At 38.1% G+C, this 15,556-nt stretch overlaps 1 protein-coding gene across 1 annotated transcript in view; it reads right to left on the bottom strand.

Moving 5' to 3' along the window:
• Positions 1-863: 863 nt before the first annotated feature.
• The window catches only part of STT3B (STT3 oligosaccharyltransferase complex catalytic subunit B), a 99,810-nt gene continuing 85,117 nt past the window's right edge, over positions 864-15,556 (bottom strand). Inside the window, exons 10-16 of the mRNA XM_068981627.1 lie at positions 13,939-14,150; positions 12,343-12,530; positions 11,553-11,724; positions 10,505-10,678; positions 7,878-7,991; positions 5,610-5,822; positions 864-2,474 (exon numbers count right to left, since the gene is read on the bottom strand). Of these exons, the coding sequence (XP_068837728.1) occupies positions 2,394-2,474; positions 5,610-5,822; positions 7,878-7,991; positions 10,505-10,678; positions 11,553-11,724; positions 12,343-12,530; positions 13,939-14,150 (1,154 nt within the window). The 3' untranslated portion in view covers positions 864-2,393. The remainder of the gene's footprint in view (positions 2,475-5,609; positions 5,823-7,877; positions 7,992-10,504; positions 10,679-11,552; positions 11,725-12,342; positions 12,531-13,938; positions 14,151-15,556) is intronic.

The following is a 15,556-nucleotide window of genomic DNA, read 5'->3' as shown; positions in this document are numbered from 1 at the left end:
AATCTTCTGACCCCTGAGTATAGAAACAGTAACACTCTATAGAATGCTTTTATATTCTTCAGTCCTCTGGCCTTTTGGTCATGGCCTGGGGACTGAGTAAAATTCTACAAATGCACTCTCCAGTAGGTAACAATGTGAGTTTGCAAAATGAATTTTATCTTTGGATTTGCAGCCTAATGTGTTTTTTTTACTACAAACCACTCAGTTTGCTCAATTCTAAGATGTTGAATAAAACAAAAGCTATTTAATATATTGATAATTTCACTTTTCTGTTATAATAAAACCGCAAGTGTCATTACAATATAGTTTTTACTGAGATAATCCCCTGAACCAGAACTGGAGGTGAGAGGTCATTTCTGCTCTTAATGAGAAAATTAAATAAGACTTCAGTGATGTTTAACTAGAACTTTACAGAGAAGAGCTTTTGTTAAGAGTTCTGCCCTCATTTACATGGAGATAAGCTCCTTTTTGGTTAGGTGTCTTCCCCTCACCCATAAAAAGTCAAAATGAAATTTTCACTCTGGGCGGGGTGGGCGGGGGAAGGCATAACACAATAGTGGTCTCAGTTGAACTAGTTTTGGGGAACCCCATTTTGGTTCCATGAACTGCATCAGTAAAAGCTATACTGTAATGACACTTGAGATCTTAATGTAGCAGAAATGTGAAATTAGAGATATATAAAAGTGAAATTATAGTAACTGCCTTTGTTTTTATTGTTTTTGATTCTCCACATGGGTTCTCTCAAACCTTTGTCAATGTGAACAAGAAGACAGCGTGTGCTCAAGACCCTGTAAAGAAAAGATCTGTAAAAACACAACACTTAACACAAAATTTGAATTAACTTTATTTTCCCTACAGTCAACAACTTCTCTGCATTAAATTTTAAAGCAACAAAGTAAGATAAAATCCCCCAAATGACAAGGTATCGGAAATCCAGATTCAGTTACACTTCATTTGTGAAAATGTTGGACCATTTTATTTGTCTGTAAAAGAACCATCATCTGGGTCAAAAATGAATTCTATAAATCAAAGAGTATTCTACACTTTGGAAAAAGAAACTTGGCAGTAACATTCTCACTGAATATTGTAAATTACACTTTTCTTCATAAAAGGTACATACTATTCTGCATTTTTCCACCAAAAACAGTGGTGTAAGTTATGCTTGTTTATATTAAAAAAAAAAAGAAAAAAAAAGGAAAGATATCCTGTGGCAGGAAAAACCTTTCTCTTTCACTTTTACTAAACAGGAGAAAAATTTCAAGTCTATATAAAGTTGCCTATGAGCTGGAAAGTGAACATGTTCAATCTCCACTGACATTTTAGTGCATTTTTTGACAATGGTCACATTTTTAATAAAAGTAAGAAAATGCACATAGCATTAAAGAGTGTTTCATCAAATGCTTAAGGGATTAACAAAATATGGAGCAAAGGACAAAAGTCACTGTGATGGATGAAACTGTTGTAAAAATGAGAGAAAGCCAGAATTTTACAAATCCTTTGTCATTTTGAAGAGTCACACAAAACAAACTCTGGATACCTGTCCACTTTAAGGGTTTCTTCCTTAATCTTTTGTATGTAAACATAGTGCTCAACTCAGGAGTAGGACGCCAAACCCCAGCCTGCTAACAAGCAACATTCTGTGCGTTGCCATGATTGCCAAAGGATATAAATTTAGCCCTTGAATGAACCATGTATGGTATCTGCTCTGTAAGTACCTGGTGAAAACAACTGCTAACAGCAGCAATAATATTTCAACATTAAAAAAAAAACAACTACTTGAATCAATGAGTTAGAGGTCCATCTTTAAAACAGCAGCTTCTTCTCAGAGCAAACAGTAAGCAACAGAAAATGTACATTTGATGAAACATTCTTTGCACTGGAGAAACATGAAAATAAATACAGTTCAAGGAAGTGTCCTCCTCATACCTCTTGCTCAGACCTGCACTAGCTTTACTGGTTCAAGAAGCTTGCATCACATTGTGTCATTTGTATTTTACATATTGCTATCTGGGTCATTCAAATAAAATGCAGGTCTTGTAAAAGAATAAAAAACCTTGACAAGTATGCATGTGCCAGGGACCAAATTAGAGGGTTCTTTGGTGCGATTTGTCCAAATTTTCAGATTTGAAGGATAATATGTACCAATAAAAAAAAAACCTGCTGTTAAGACATGTACAGCAGTGCTCTGTCTTGCTTCACATTACAAATCGAAAACAGCTGTTCTCAATAAGCCAATTTTATTTTTTAAATCAGGTGTTGCCAGAGTTTTGTATGTTAACCTGGACCAGTGATGGTTCTGTACCCTCCGCTGCTGTGAAACACGACATGAGCTAAAGGCAAAGACCGGTTCTCACAAAGACATCTGCTTCAAGTTAGGAACCAGAACAGTGTTTTTAAACAGTCTTCTTAGATATTTTCTTGCCTTTCTTAAAAACTAGCTTATTTTTAATGTAGCCACGCTTCCTTTTCGCAGTCTAAAAAGAAAACAGAATACCTAGTGTTAGTGCAGGTTTCTTATGGATTAAAAATACGGATACACACATGGTTTACTGCAGAGTGATGAAGACTGTCTTAATAAGCACTCAGCTCTTCCTGGGTCCGGTCTCCCTGAACTGTCAACGAGCACTCCCTGCTGCTCTACACCGAGGATGTAGAGATCCAGGATGAGCGGGACAAGGTCCTCAGCTTTATGAGGAAAGGACCACCACAGTGCTCCTCCAAAGCCTGTCATATGTCTTCGTCATCAAGTGAATGGACCCCGACCTGCCTTCTCAACCACGAAATGCTTAGTTATAATGACTCACATTTCTAAGCATGCTACAGTATGCCTAGACTAAGGATTCAGAAACCGTTACTGGTGCTGATTTAGGCTCCAAGAATTAGCTATGTCAGAAATCCTAATTAACTTGGTAACTTTTGGAGCCCCAATTCTCTTATCTGTAAAAATGAGGATGACCTGTACCTATCCACAAAAATAGAAGAGAATAAAGTTACCTGGCACATTCTCCAGCACTTAAGTATTCAAAACGAAACAAAACGCAAACACCAAGGGGAAAAAAACAAACCCGTAACATCCTTTGAGTTTCATACAGGTTTAAAAAAATACTGTCAAACTGATGTCTGTGGTGTAAGAAACAAATTACTGCAAAAATGTTTGCTATCTTAGAGTCTCACAAGATAAATCATATAGGACATGTGTCTGACAGTCTGACATTTTTGTAGACACTGAGAAAAAGCAACACTTTTTATCATAATTCAACACACCATCAAAGCACTGGGTTAGCAGTGGGTGAAGATTCAAGAGATTGATCCCTCGATTCAATTCTCATATTTAAATATAACTATGGAGGTGGTTTCAGAAACTTTGGTAGCTCAGATGGTAAAGAATCTGCCTGCAATGTGGGAGACCCGGGTTCAATCCCTGGCTCAGGAAGATCCCCTGGAGAAGGGAATGGCAACCTACTCCAGTGTCTTGTCCGGAAAATCCCCTGGACAGGAAAGCCTGGCAAACTTTAGTCCATGGGGTCGCAAAAGAGTCGGACACAAGTGAGCGACTAACACTTTCATTTTTCAGAAACTCTGGCAAATGCTTATCGTGTACGTACCTATTAGGATGCTCACATTAAAATAATTTAAAATTTTTCCAACAGGAACAAAAATATGGGGCAAAATTCAATCCTTAAGATCACAAAAATTAACTACTGCTAACTTGTCCACAACATATATTACCTTATTAGGACAAAAAGAAAAAAAAAAAAAAATTCAGAGGGTACAATTTGTAAAACTTTAAACCAGGCCAAGAGTTTATTATCATTACCCCCAGATTTCTAACGTGAAACCTCTTCTAGGAGCTCCTGTAAGATGCCCCAGGTCTCTCCAAGCGTGAACTAGGCCCTCAGGGTGCTGGCTCTCTCGGAGCACTGAGCAGGCAGTCCTGGACTACCATTCCCAGGGCCTCAGCCCCGCTGGCACGGCAGGGGCTGGACAGCTCTCACAGTGGCTGCTGTACTCACCCCCTCAAAAGCAGAAACTGGGACGGGGACAGGAAAGCAGAACAAAAAGCATTCCTGCTGGTACAAACTACTTATAAAGCCATGGAAATCAGAAATACAAGCTTCACATTGGTGGCAACTAGAATACATGTTTGGGGCATACAAGACAGATGGATTTTTATTTATCCATTCACTTGTCTATTTGGGAGAAATGATGGGAAGACAACAGAGGTCAGATTAGGATCAGTAGGACCGCTAGTTCAACGGCTATGTTTCTCAGAAGAGGGGGACCTTAACGGGGCTGAGATGTCTGAGGAGGGACTGACTGCCTTGGGCCCAGCAGCACGCGCTCTGGCCTCTGCACTGATGTGACCCAAGTTTCCCCCACCGTGTGCTCACGAGACACTGATCACTTGACATGACTGACACAGTTGAGTGCCAGCTCTCTGACACTCTTCAATACATTAGTTAAGACACGGTAACCTATTCCTGGCACAGGAAGGATTCATTTAAAGTTTCCATTTACATATCATACAGTTAATAGTTAGCACTTTTATAGTATAAACTGAATTTGTATTCTGAGCATATCTGAAGTATATTTTAAGTAATACGAAGTGAAAAGTGTTAGTTGTTCAATCATGTCTGACTCTTTGCGACCGCCATTCCCTTCTCCAGGGGATCTTCCCAACCCAGAGATTGAACCCTGGTCTCCTGCATTGGAGGCAGATCCTTTACCGGCTAGGACACCAGGGAAGCCCCTTCAATGATTTAAAATAACTGATCTGGACAATGTAAACACAAGCATCTTTCAAGACTTAAGACTAAAATCAGTCTAATAACTAGTATTATTAAGGGTTGTACTTTAAAATACAATCTTCATATTTCATCTGACTGCTCATTATTTTCCATCTCCCACAGAAGGCAAACCATATAAATACTCATTTTCAATAGCTTTTATAGCAAAGATCAGACCTGTTTGGTTTAAGTGAGCCATAATGACCTCTAATAAAAGGCTTCATGTCTTATTAAATATTACAAAAGGACTGCAATGGTCTCATCATAATTCTGCCTACAAGCTTTTTCGTGACAATTATACTTAATAATTATCTAAAGATAAATTTTTGGAGGATTCAGGACTCAATTCAACTTGAGCTTTTTTTAAATTCAATGAATAATATAGTAACACTGTACTGAGACTGGAACGTGAAAATGCTATATAAATTTGCTCTGACCAAACGATCATGAATGAATCACAACTGTTAGTGTTTGGCATTTTTACTTTCACAAAGGTTCAGAAACTGATGGCCACAGATACATCTTACTGGGAATGGCACAAATTAAAGCTAGAATGTCTCCGAAAACTCTTGGCTCAGTTCACTGATAACCATTCTTCCCATGAAGAACTCTCTAGAAGCAGCTGCTTCCTGGGGTAGCTTGAGTGCTCAGTTTGTAAGGACTGCCCTCAGCAGGCTGGCACTTGATATCTACTTTGTATTTAAGCCTTGGTCTTTACAAATCTGGCAAATGAAAACCTATTAGCAATTTTTAGTAATTTTTCAGACAAACTGACCAATCTTGAGTTACTCTTTTATAGATCTGACTTCATTTGGTACCCACCTTCTTTGACAAATACTTCTGTTTGGGGAAAATGTTGGTTACTCGAGGTTTGTGGTCTAGTGTCTCCCTGTTATCAGGGGCTTTCACTTTATATATTCTTACAAGCCAGTGCTCTGACGTGAAGGCTTCCTCCAAATGCTTGAATTTAATGTCCTTGTTTCCAATCTCAGCATTACGTGTCCGATCAAAACCTGGAGGTGTACGGAAATCCAGCTGCAAAAGTGACATGAGTACTGGATGTTAAACATACTGGAAACATTCAGTATTAGAAGGGAGTGTTATCAGCAGAGTACAACTCTCCCTTTTAAACTAGGGAAACAGAATCAGAGTGATATACTGTTAACAGTTCTCATATGCTGCTCACCAGACAGGAAGAAATCAGCAAGAGAGAAACTCAATGTAAGAATTAGAATGGACGAGCAGCCTGCAGGCACAAAAAACCCAAAATAGCAAAATGAAATCCATGAAACCCTTCTTACAGGTTTTCAGAGCAAACACACAGAAGGGCCTCCCTGCCTGGACCTTGCACTACCAGATTACTTTGTCAGCCTCAAAGTTCTTCATCTGGCAATTCTGCATGACTGGCTCTTTTCTATTCTCTGGTCTCAGCCCAAATACCACCACTTCAGGGAAATCTTTTCTTTAGATTGATGACTGAGAAGTCTCCTCCACTGATTCTTTTATTCTTTTACTCTATAGTGTTTGTTGCTAAAATTTTTATTTTCAAAATTATCTGCATCCTCCACTAGGTGGTAAGGTGCACGATGACTTTACCTTATTCAGTGTGGCGCTATCTCACCAGTGCTACTTGTGAAATCAGAGCACAAGTAAGCCTGATGCTAACCATCCTGAAAGTGGCAACTAAAAAGGACATTAAACCAAACCAAGGGAAGATTATTAACCAGGGATGAGAAGAGCAAAAAATGGAGGAAAGGGAGAGGACTTTAACAAATTCTCAGAGTAGGTTTATGCTGTCACACAGAAACTAAGTGAATCCAATTTAAAAATAAGACCAGAAAACAAATCTTGTCCCATGAGGGAATAACTTGTTATTACGCATCTTACAACAGGAAAGGTGTACTTCAAGTCTTGAACACATTCTTGAGAAGGGAAAGCATCAAAATGAATGCATGCTGGATGCACGGCTTAGAGCTCTTGGTTAGACAGGAACAAAGGTCCTTTAGTGCTATTACTAGTCAACAGAGAAACTAATCTTCCACCCATTTTCTGGGGCAGCTAATTATTGTGCCCTTAGTGCTTCTCTCTTAGCATAGCATGAGTTTAGAGACCAGGCAGTTTGCCTTCAAAAGAAATCAAAATATAAACAAAAACTTAAACCTAGTAGTAAAATTATTATTTTTTAAAGCTACTTGCAGAGTAATTCCAAATGAGTAATGCAGAAACATTATCTTGATCCATGGTATTTGTACAAAATTAAACAAGCAACTTTCCCTCTGCCTTCTAGTATCAACCAGAAAGCAGCATGGAACCACAAAGTTTTCAATATAACCTTAGCACAAAGGTGTAACTTGGTATGACAGTCATGCAATATAAAGGTTAGGAAGAACAGCAGAGGCCACCAGGAGCCCCATTATATACAGATAAGGAAAAAACCAAGCCCAGGGAGAATGTGACTCATCCAAGGATTACACGACATGATAGAGCCCGATCTGGACCCCAGGTTTGTGACAGTTGCTGTTTGTTCCTTCTGCCACAATGCTTCCCTGTCCATTCATTCCTTTCATTGACTAAATCTTTTGTAGCACATCATTCTAATTTTCTGGGAAACGCTGACCTAGAGAGTCCCACCTATTTGAGGTAATGGAGAACAGGGATAGTGAAGTGACTAAATAATCCAACCCTTTAATTTCTGGCTTTCCCTCACCAGGCAGTAGATCACACTGCTTCCCAACTGGAAGACCTCTCCCTGGGAGAGCAATGTTTTCCAAAAACATGAAGTCAAAAAAAAAAACAGGATGGCAGGCAAGGGTTGGATTTAAGCCTCTATTAATTAACCTTTTGGAAAGAAACCTCTGCTCTAAAAAATATTTCCTCATTTTTCACACAGAAGTTTCAGAAAGTAAATTTAATAGAGTAGAAAAAATTTTAGATGGGCACATTTTTCTTTAGAGCACAACCAAAATATCCTGCTTTTAGAGTCAAACAAGACTATTGTTAAAATATTCCTGTGAATAAAGATTACAGAAAAAATCTAGAATAAAGCTTATAAAATAAAGATTATAGAAAAAACCAAGGATTATAACTAACCTGCATTTCTCCAAATCTGTAGTATGACATTTTATACATAAGGCAATTCAACAAAGTAGGGGATCCTGCTTTGTCTACGCGGAATTCTCCTTGTGAGGTGAAATAGTCACTTTCCTATAGGAAAGAATCCAGAAGTTTCTGTGTCAGTTTAATATAACATATTCACCATTAGAGGTTCCCCTTTACATTTCCCCATAAAAGCTAGCTTTTGAGGTTATCTTCATAAAGCCATATTTAGTTAAATCTCAAAAAAACCCACAGTATCAGAAGACAAACTTATAAATTTAATGTGATCTCTTAAAAACCCACAAAACTATCATGGGTGTTTAACAGTCAGTCCAGAAATTATTTATTAAAAGAAAAAAGTATCCAAGAAAACATAAAGAGAACAATAGTTTGCTGGATGATGGAGAGTAATTAATTTTACCAGATTTTAAACCATGTTATAATAAAACCTCAATAATTATTTAAAAAAATGGTACCAACACCATGAATTAATACTAGGTATGCTGACTCTCCAACTGTGTCCCCTTCCCCAGCCATTCATTATTCCTTTCCAGAGTTTTCCTAAATTTGTTTTATTTTTCCACATGACCATCAAAACAATTTTTTTAGTTGGGAGAGGAACATTTAGAAAACTCTTACAGCAATTTTTATTGTGAGCTCATCAAATTTATAAATTAACCTCTGAGAGGGCCAATCTGATACTACTGACAGAAATTTCTTTTCTAGGAATTTACCCTACAGAGATACTAAAATGTGGGCAAAATGATGAGAGTTACTTATTGCACCACTGTTTCAGATTTAAAAACTAGAAAAACCTTAATGTCCATTAACGGGGACAGGTTAAATAAATCATAGTGCACACATGCAACGGAACACACTCAGTTCAGTTCAGTTGCTCAGTCGTGTCCAACTCTTTGCGACCCCATGAATCACAGCACGCCAGGCCTTACTACACAGATGTAAAAAAACAGAAATGAAGAAGGATTCCCATATTTTAATATGTGAAGATCTCCACAGAATATTGTGAAGTTAAAAAAAAAGGCAAGAACAATGTGTATATTTTTCTACTAGTTATCTGCTTCAATTAGAATAAGAAAATAACAAGAGATTACCATGGACTTTTTTCTTTTTCTTGGGGGGGGATAAACTTTTACTGTATGTCCCTATATATTTCATTTTTTGAACCATGTGAATGTATAAATTACCTCCTCATAAAGCACAGAAAACTAGGATTTTTCTCTACACAAATGTTCAAAACATACCTCAATCTATCATGTCACAATTTTAACATTGCTAAAAGCAAATCCACAAGTGAAAACACTCACATACTTGGAAGATTAAGACCAATGTAAATACAAGGAAATACTATTTATTAATGGTAGTTAAGGGATAATGTCGGGTAGTTAAGCATTTATGTTTAAATAGGAAATCTGGGGTTTTACTCAACTTTACCCCTGTCACACAAAACACATTCCCATGTTTTCCCAAAAGGTCCTTTTATTCTGGATCAGCAGTGAATCCTACTCTCCTCTTTTATGCCTTCATCATGTAACCTCACTGCTGGGTGCCCATCCTCTCTGAGCTCATAGCTGAGTGGGAGGATACAACAGAGTCTACCTACAAAACAGGCTGGACATGACCTGATGAGTAGAGACATGGATGTACCACAGAAGGACCTCTGCCAAGGGGACAGAACTGCTGTAGGGAAGGTGCCCCAAGAAGAGAAGATTATAACATGAATGTCAGATGAGCCAAGGAAAGAAAACACAAAACAAGTTTCATGGGCTAGGGGAGAGTGACAGAGTGGGAAACACTGCTAGAAGGACAAGGAGCCAGCAAAGGTAAGTATTAAGGGGTTGCATTCTGAGCTGAGCGGTTTTGATTTTGTACCAATGTTTTCCTATTTCAATCATCATTCTGATTATTCTAAACGAGTCATGAGGCTGAGGGTTCATCTACATTACCAGAAAATCTCGTAACAGCACTACAAGTGAATTATTCCTGGCATCTCTATTAGTTGTCAACTGAAATGGCCCTAATCACCACCATTAATACTAGAACCTAGAACAAGACCTACTGCTCAAACCATAAAATGCTGACTGGCTGAAAAACAACTTGCCCACAGCACCAAGCTGACAGCAGCAGGGTTTAGTTGCAACTCTTATCTGTCTTCTTTTTTTTCCGAGGCTCCTTTCCTTAAACTAATGGAGGCTTAAACAAAAAAAAAGCTGTAAAGTAACATGATCAATGTCATGTTAGACTGGGAGAGGAAACAGACTAAGGCAAAGGCAGCAATTTGAAGGCTACTGTCCTATTTCAGGTTTATGAGCACTGGGGTCAACACCAGAGTGGAAGCAACAAAAATGAAAGGAAAGGGTAGGCTGTAGGAGTAAAAGCAAGAATCTTGAAAAGAAATTGTTTCCTAGAGGAGAATGGGAGTACCAGATTTCAAAAGTTTTAAACCTGGGAAAATGCTTATGCTGTCTTTAGTAAACAGTAGAGTGAGGGACTGCTCTGGAGACAGAATGATGATAACAAATACAATGCAGTCAGAAAGGGAAGAGGGTTACCTACACTCTGGGAACGGTCCTTCACACACCAAGAACGACCTAATTTCTTACCCGAATATCTTTTGGATGTTCCCCTTCAGCTATCCTAACCATCCAGAGAAACTTGTTGATGTCATCACCAGAATAGCCAATAACCCCTCCAAAAATAATCAAAACATAATCTACGTCCAGACTCCTCATGATTTTATAGGCTGCTGTTTCATTTGAAGACATAGCTTTTCCCACCTAAAGAATAAAAAAAAAGTGAGAATATGTGTTCTTAGTCCCCGAATAACACTACAAACAAACATGAATGCACATTTTTACCTTAAAATAGAATGCATCTCAAAAGTTTGATTTACATGGAATTCCTTTTATAGAAACAATCTATGAATTCAACAAATTCATGAGATTTATAAGCACCTCCCTTACTATAACCAACTACAGCATAAATGTCAAAATCAGGATATGTGCTCTTATATTTTCCTAATAATTTGGTCGCATTAAATTAACATTTTAATATGAAAGCAAACAAGCTTAAAAGAAGTAGAATTTCTCAAAATCCCAGGCTGGGGATGACCATCCATCTAGCTAGAACAATTATATCCTTTTCTTCAGTCTACCAAACATCTAATCATTAGCCACAACACTAATACAAACAAAAGTCATTTGGCTAACACTTAGCTATCTATTTAAAATCTTTAGAGAACACAGAGGTGATTACTTTAATTAACATAGATTAGTTATTTAATAGCTAGAGAACATAATGTGCATGTTCATAAAACACAGTGCACTTGCCTTACACATCTGCAAATAATTTTAACTTACGAATAGGAAAATATAAGACAAATACAGTAAGTTTCAGATTTTGCCTCATTCTCCAGCATACAGCCTCTGATTCTGAATGATATGTAAACAAATTCTAGTCTTAAAAACCAAATAAGTAAGCATACCTTGAATCACTTTACTGAACAAATATATAGAGAAGTATGTTGAAAATTCAGCAAACAAAAAGCACTCCCCCCCCCCCCCATTTTCCTACTTAATCACAAGTGAAGTCTGATGTCTAAGTAGTGAATAAACGGTTTAACTTTCGGTCTTTTGTTGGTCAAGCTCTTACCAGTGCTATGTGGCTGTTATTCCAGGTGTTGTTATCCACCAGAGTGGTTCTGTTAGCCATCCCAGCAATCTGATAGCCGTAATCCCACCAGGACATCACTCGGGCATGCTCATCTGTATTCTGCCTTAGCCAAAAGTAAGCTTCTCTGAAATCATCTAAAATATTCCTAGTTCTGAAAAGAATCACAGTATTCATTTAAATAAGACCTTATAATTGTGAAGATGGTTTCTTAAAATCTTGGGGTGCCAGGCCACTAAATAATTTCATATTTTAAGGATGGTAGTTAAAAAGCCTCCAGGGTAGGGAAAAAGGGAAAAAAAAAAAGAAGAGCTAGACTAGTGCTTCTTCTACTTTCATAGGCATACAAACCACCAGGCTATCATGTAAAAAAGCAAATTCTGATTTAGTAGTTCTGAAATGGAGCCTGATATTGCACAAGTCGGAAGAACACCCACGTGAAGCAGAAGCTGGGGTGGGAATGTAGGGGCAGTACAGAAACCACCTGTTGTTAAATTTCAGCTACATCAGAATCCCTGGGGCACTCCTTAAAACAGATTTCTGAGTCTCACCCCCAGGTTTCTAACTCTACATGCTTAGGTGGGGTCAAGAATGTACATGTCTAATGGGTTTCCTGGTAATGATGATGCTGTGTCCAAGCACGACACTTTGAGAAAGACTAATGTGTATGTTATACATGCAAAGATATTCAGATAGACCTCTGAATTCTATCTTTTGAGACAAGAGAAAAGAGCAGGTGTGGAATCCTTTCGTAGTCAAGCCAACTTCTTACCCATCATGATTGTAGGAAGCCAGGACCACGCTTGGGCTGGAGTAAGCATTGCTTGTGACCCAGGTGCAGTGGACTGCAAACATCATCAACAGCATCAGCATCAACATGGTGACAATGCTTTTTATATTAGGGCCTAATCCCTCTTCCGTTTTTTCCTGCTCAGTTACATGCTTCCTCACTTTGCCTGCCTGAAAATACAGAAAACTGATGAGACAAATTCATCATCTGACTTGCTTTCATTAAGATATTACATGGAGAAGTTGGGAGAATGTCATCTATCAATTTAATTCTTTCAAGAGGAGAATGTATAACCATTAGGAATTCTTGTGTGGGTCATACAATGTTTTCTAAAAAATTATCAAGGTAGATTGTCAACGAGAAGACTTCCTGGAACTAAACCCAATCCAGGAACTGGTTGCAGAGCAAAATATCTCCAGTAAGAAGTTGCTTCGGAACTCAATTGACCTTATGTTTACATAAATACAAAGGGGAGAACCAAATGGTCTCATCCTGGCAACCTTTCCTTATAAAAAAATTGAATTCCTCATCCTGAAAAAAGCAAAGTTCAGTTATAATCCAGGACTTTGTAGGACTTTAGTACAGGGAAAAAAAAAAAGTTATCAGAATGAGTTTTCCAATTTCCAAACCCTAAATCAACAGGCTTGTTAAAATCAAGATTGTATTTTTGAAAACAAAAAAATAAACCTCATCAAAAACCAGGACAGAACAGGACAGAGTCATAGGGTCTAAACTGCAGGTTAATTATTAAGAAACCACAAAACAAAAATAACCACAACAGCAGGCATGTGCTTTAATAGCACTAATCTGTATGAATGATATTGGACCTATCATAACAAGGAAAGAAAAATTTTAAACTGCTACTTAAACACCTAGTTAATATAGTAAAGTTTGTTGTTCAAGTCTTTCCACACTTCCACCAAATCTAATTCTGCTCTGTTTCCTGAGATCTTAAAAGTGAATTACATTATATGGGCCCAGCACCTAGTACTAATGAACTGGAGACTTTTTAAGGCATTTAATACCCTTCATATGGGGTTTCCTAGGTGGTGCAGTGGGTAAAGAATCCACCTGCCAATGCAGGAGACGTGGGAAGATCCCCTGGAGGAGGAAATGGCGACCTACTCCAGTATTCTTGCCTGAAAAATCCCATGGACAGAGGACCTTGGCGGGCTACAGTCAATGGGGTCACAAAGTGTCAGACAAAACTGAGCATACACAATATCCTTCATTTACTATTCAGTCTACCAGTATTTAAAAAGTTTACACTGAATATGGACTTCAAGGATAAACCCTTGTGCACACGGTTTCAGAAAGAATTATAGTGTTAAATTTGATGTAATTTAGTAAGAACATCAGCTTTTTGCTCTCAAAATAGGGTTTTAGTTTAAAAACCTGACCCAAAAGGTGATTATATACTCTGGTGACATTCTATTTTCTTATTCGGAGTAAAAAGACAAAGTAGAAGTGTCAGTCCATCTAGATTCTTGTTTAACCACACTTAACATGTATGGTTCTTACTATGGTGGAAAAACAAAACACGTAAAACTTTTAAAAGCCTTACTTTAGATTTCCCACCTTATCATACAAATTTCCTGGGTTTCTCTTGTCATCCTCATCACTGCTGTCCTCCACAGGCGGGTTTTCCCTTTTCATGTCATCCCCCAAATAGTGCTCAAAAACATTTGAGAAGGCAATTGCAGACAGCATGCAGACGACTGGAGTCAAGGTCAACATCAGCCGCACCATCACGCCCGCAAAGTAGACGGCACTGATGGCGTACAGTGCAACTGCAAAGACAAGTTCTCCTGTAATACTTCAGGAAAGAAAGGGTCCCAGGAAGACCCACGGAATATTCAAAACTACTTCAAAGGACAATCGAAACACTGACAAACATCTCATAAAAGGGCTGTTTTTAAACTGATAATCTGAACCAATTTCAAAGTCATATTTAGAGATTATAACTAGTATTGACCAAATAAACACTGCATATCAATAGTTGAGAGAAATGTATCAAGATTCAAATTAATTATAGCTATTATGGGGAATGAGACAATTTGTTATTTGTCAACAGCATCACATATTAGAAAAATCCATAACAGAAAAATGTGTTTGGTGAATTATATTATTAGGCACAGTAAGTTTACAGAATCAAACAGAGTCTATGAAAAGCTCATGCCAATATTTGGCATAAAGCCTGCTTTAAAGTAAGAACAGGATGAGAAGAAAATAATTTATTAACCAAACGAGGAACTTATGAAGCTATTGCCAAGAAACTTTAAAAATCTGGAAGTACTTTCCAACAGTCAAACCGTTCCAGATAATGTGCTCACCACGGGGAAAGGCTCTATTCATTTCTGGCTAGAGGCTGTAACTTTACAAAGTTACTGAGTCATCTGAGTGCCCATCTCACTTGAAACGAATTCATATTTTTTTCCTGACTAAAAAATAAATTTACTGTACAATATTGTTTATCTCAGTGAATTTTTATATGCACACACCTATGTAATTGCCACCCATACACAAAACATCTGTATCCCTCCTCAGGAGAAGCCCTCGTGCCTCTTCCTAGTCAATAACCACTACACTCTCCCATGAAACAGGTAATCACTATTTGAACTTTTAAAGCAATAATTTAACTTTCCTTATTGTTAATTCAGTTCAGTTGCTCAGTCATGTCCGAATCTTTGTGACCTCATGGACTGCAGCAAGCCAGGCTTCCCTATCCATCACCAACTCCCGCAGCTTGCTGAAACTCCTATCCATCAAGTCAGTGACGCCATCCAACCATCTCGTCCTCTGTCATCACCTTCTCTTCCCGCCTTCAATCTTTCCCAGCATCAGGTCTTTTCCAATGAGTCAGTCCTTCACATCATGTGGCCAAAGTGCTGGAGCTTAAGCTTCAGCATCAGTCCTTCCAATGAATATTCAAGATTTATTTCCTTTAAGGACTGACTGGTTTGATCTCCTTGCAGTCCAAAGGATTTTCAGGAGTCTTCTCTAACACCACAGCTTGGAAACATCAATTCTTCAACGCTCAGCTTTCTTTATGGCCCAACTCTCACATCCATACATGACTACTGGAAGAACCATAGCTTTGACTAGATGGGCTTTGCCAGCAAAGGAATGTCTCTGCTTTTTAATATGCTGTCTAGGTTTGTCACAGCTTTCCTTCCAAGGGGCAAGTGCCTTTTAC

Source organism: Capricornis sumatraensis, chromosome 10 (assembly GCF_032405125.1).
Source record: "Capricornis sumatraensis isolate serow.1 chromosome 10, serow.2, whole genome shotgun sequence".
Lineage (NCBI taxonomy): Eukaryota > Metazoa > Chordata > Mammalia > Artiodactyla > Bovidae > Capricornis > Capricornis sumatraensis.
This window is presented reverse-complemented; position numbering and strand designations above follow the sequence as displayed.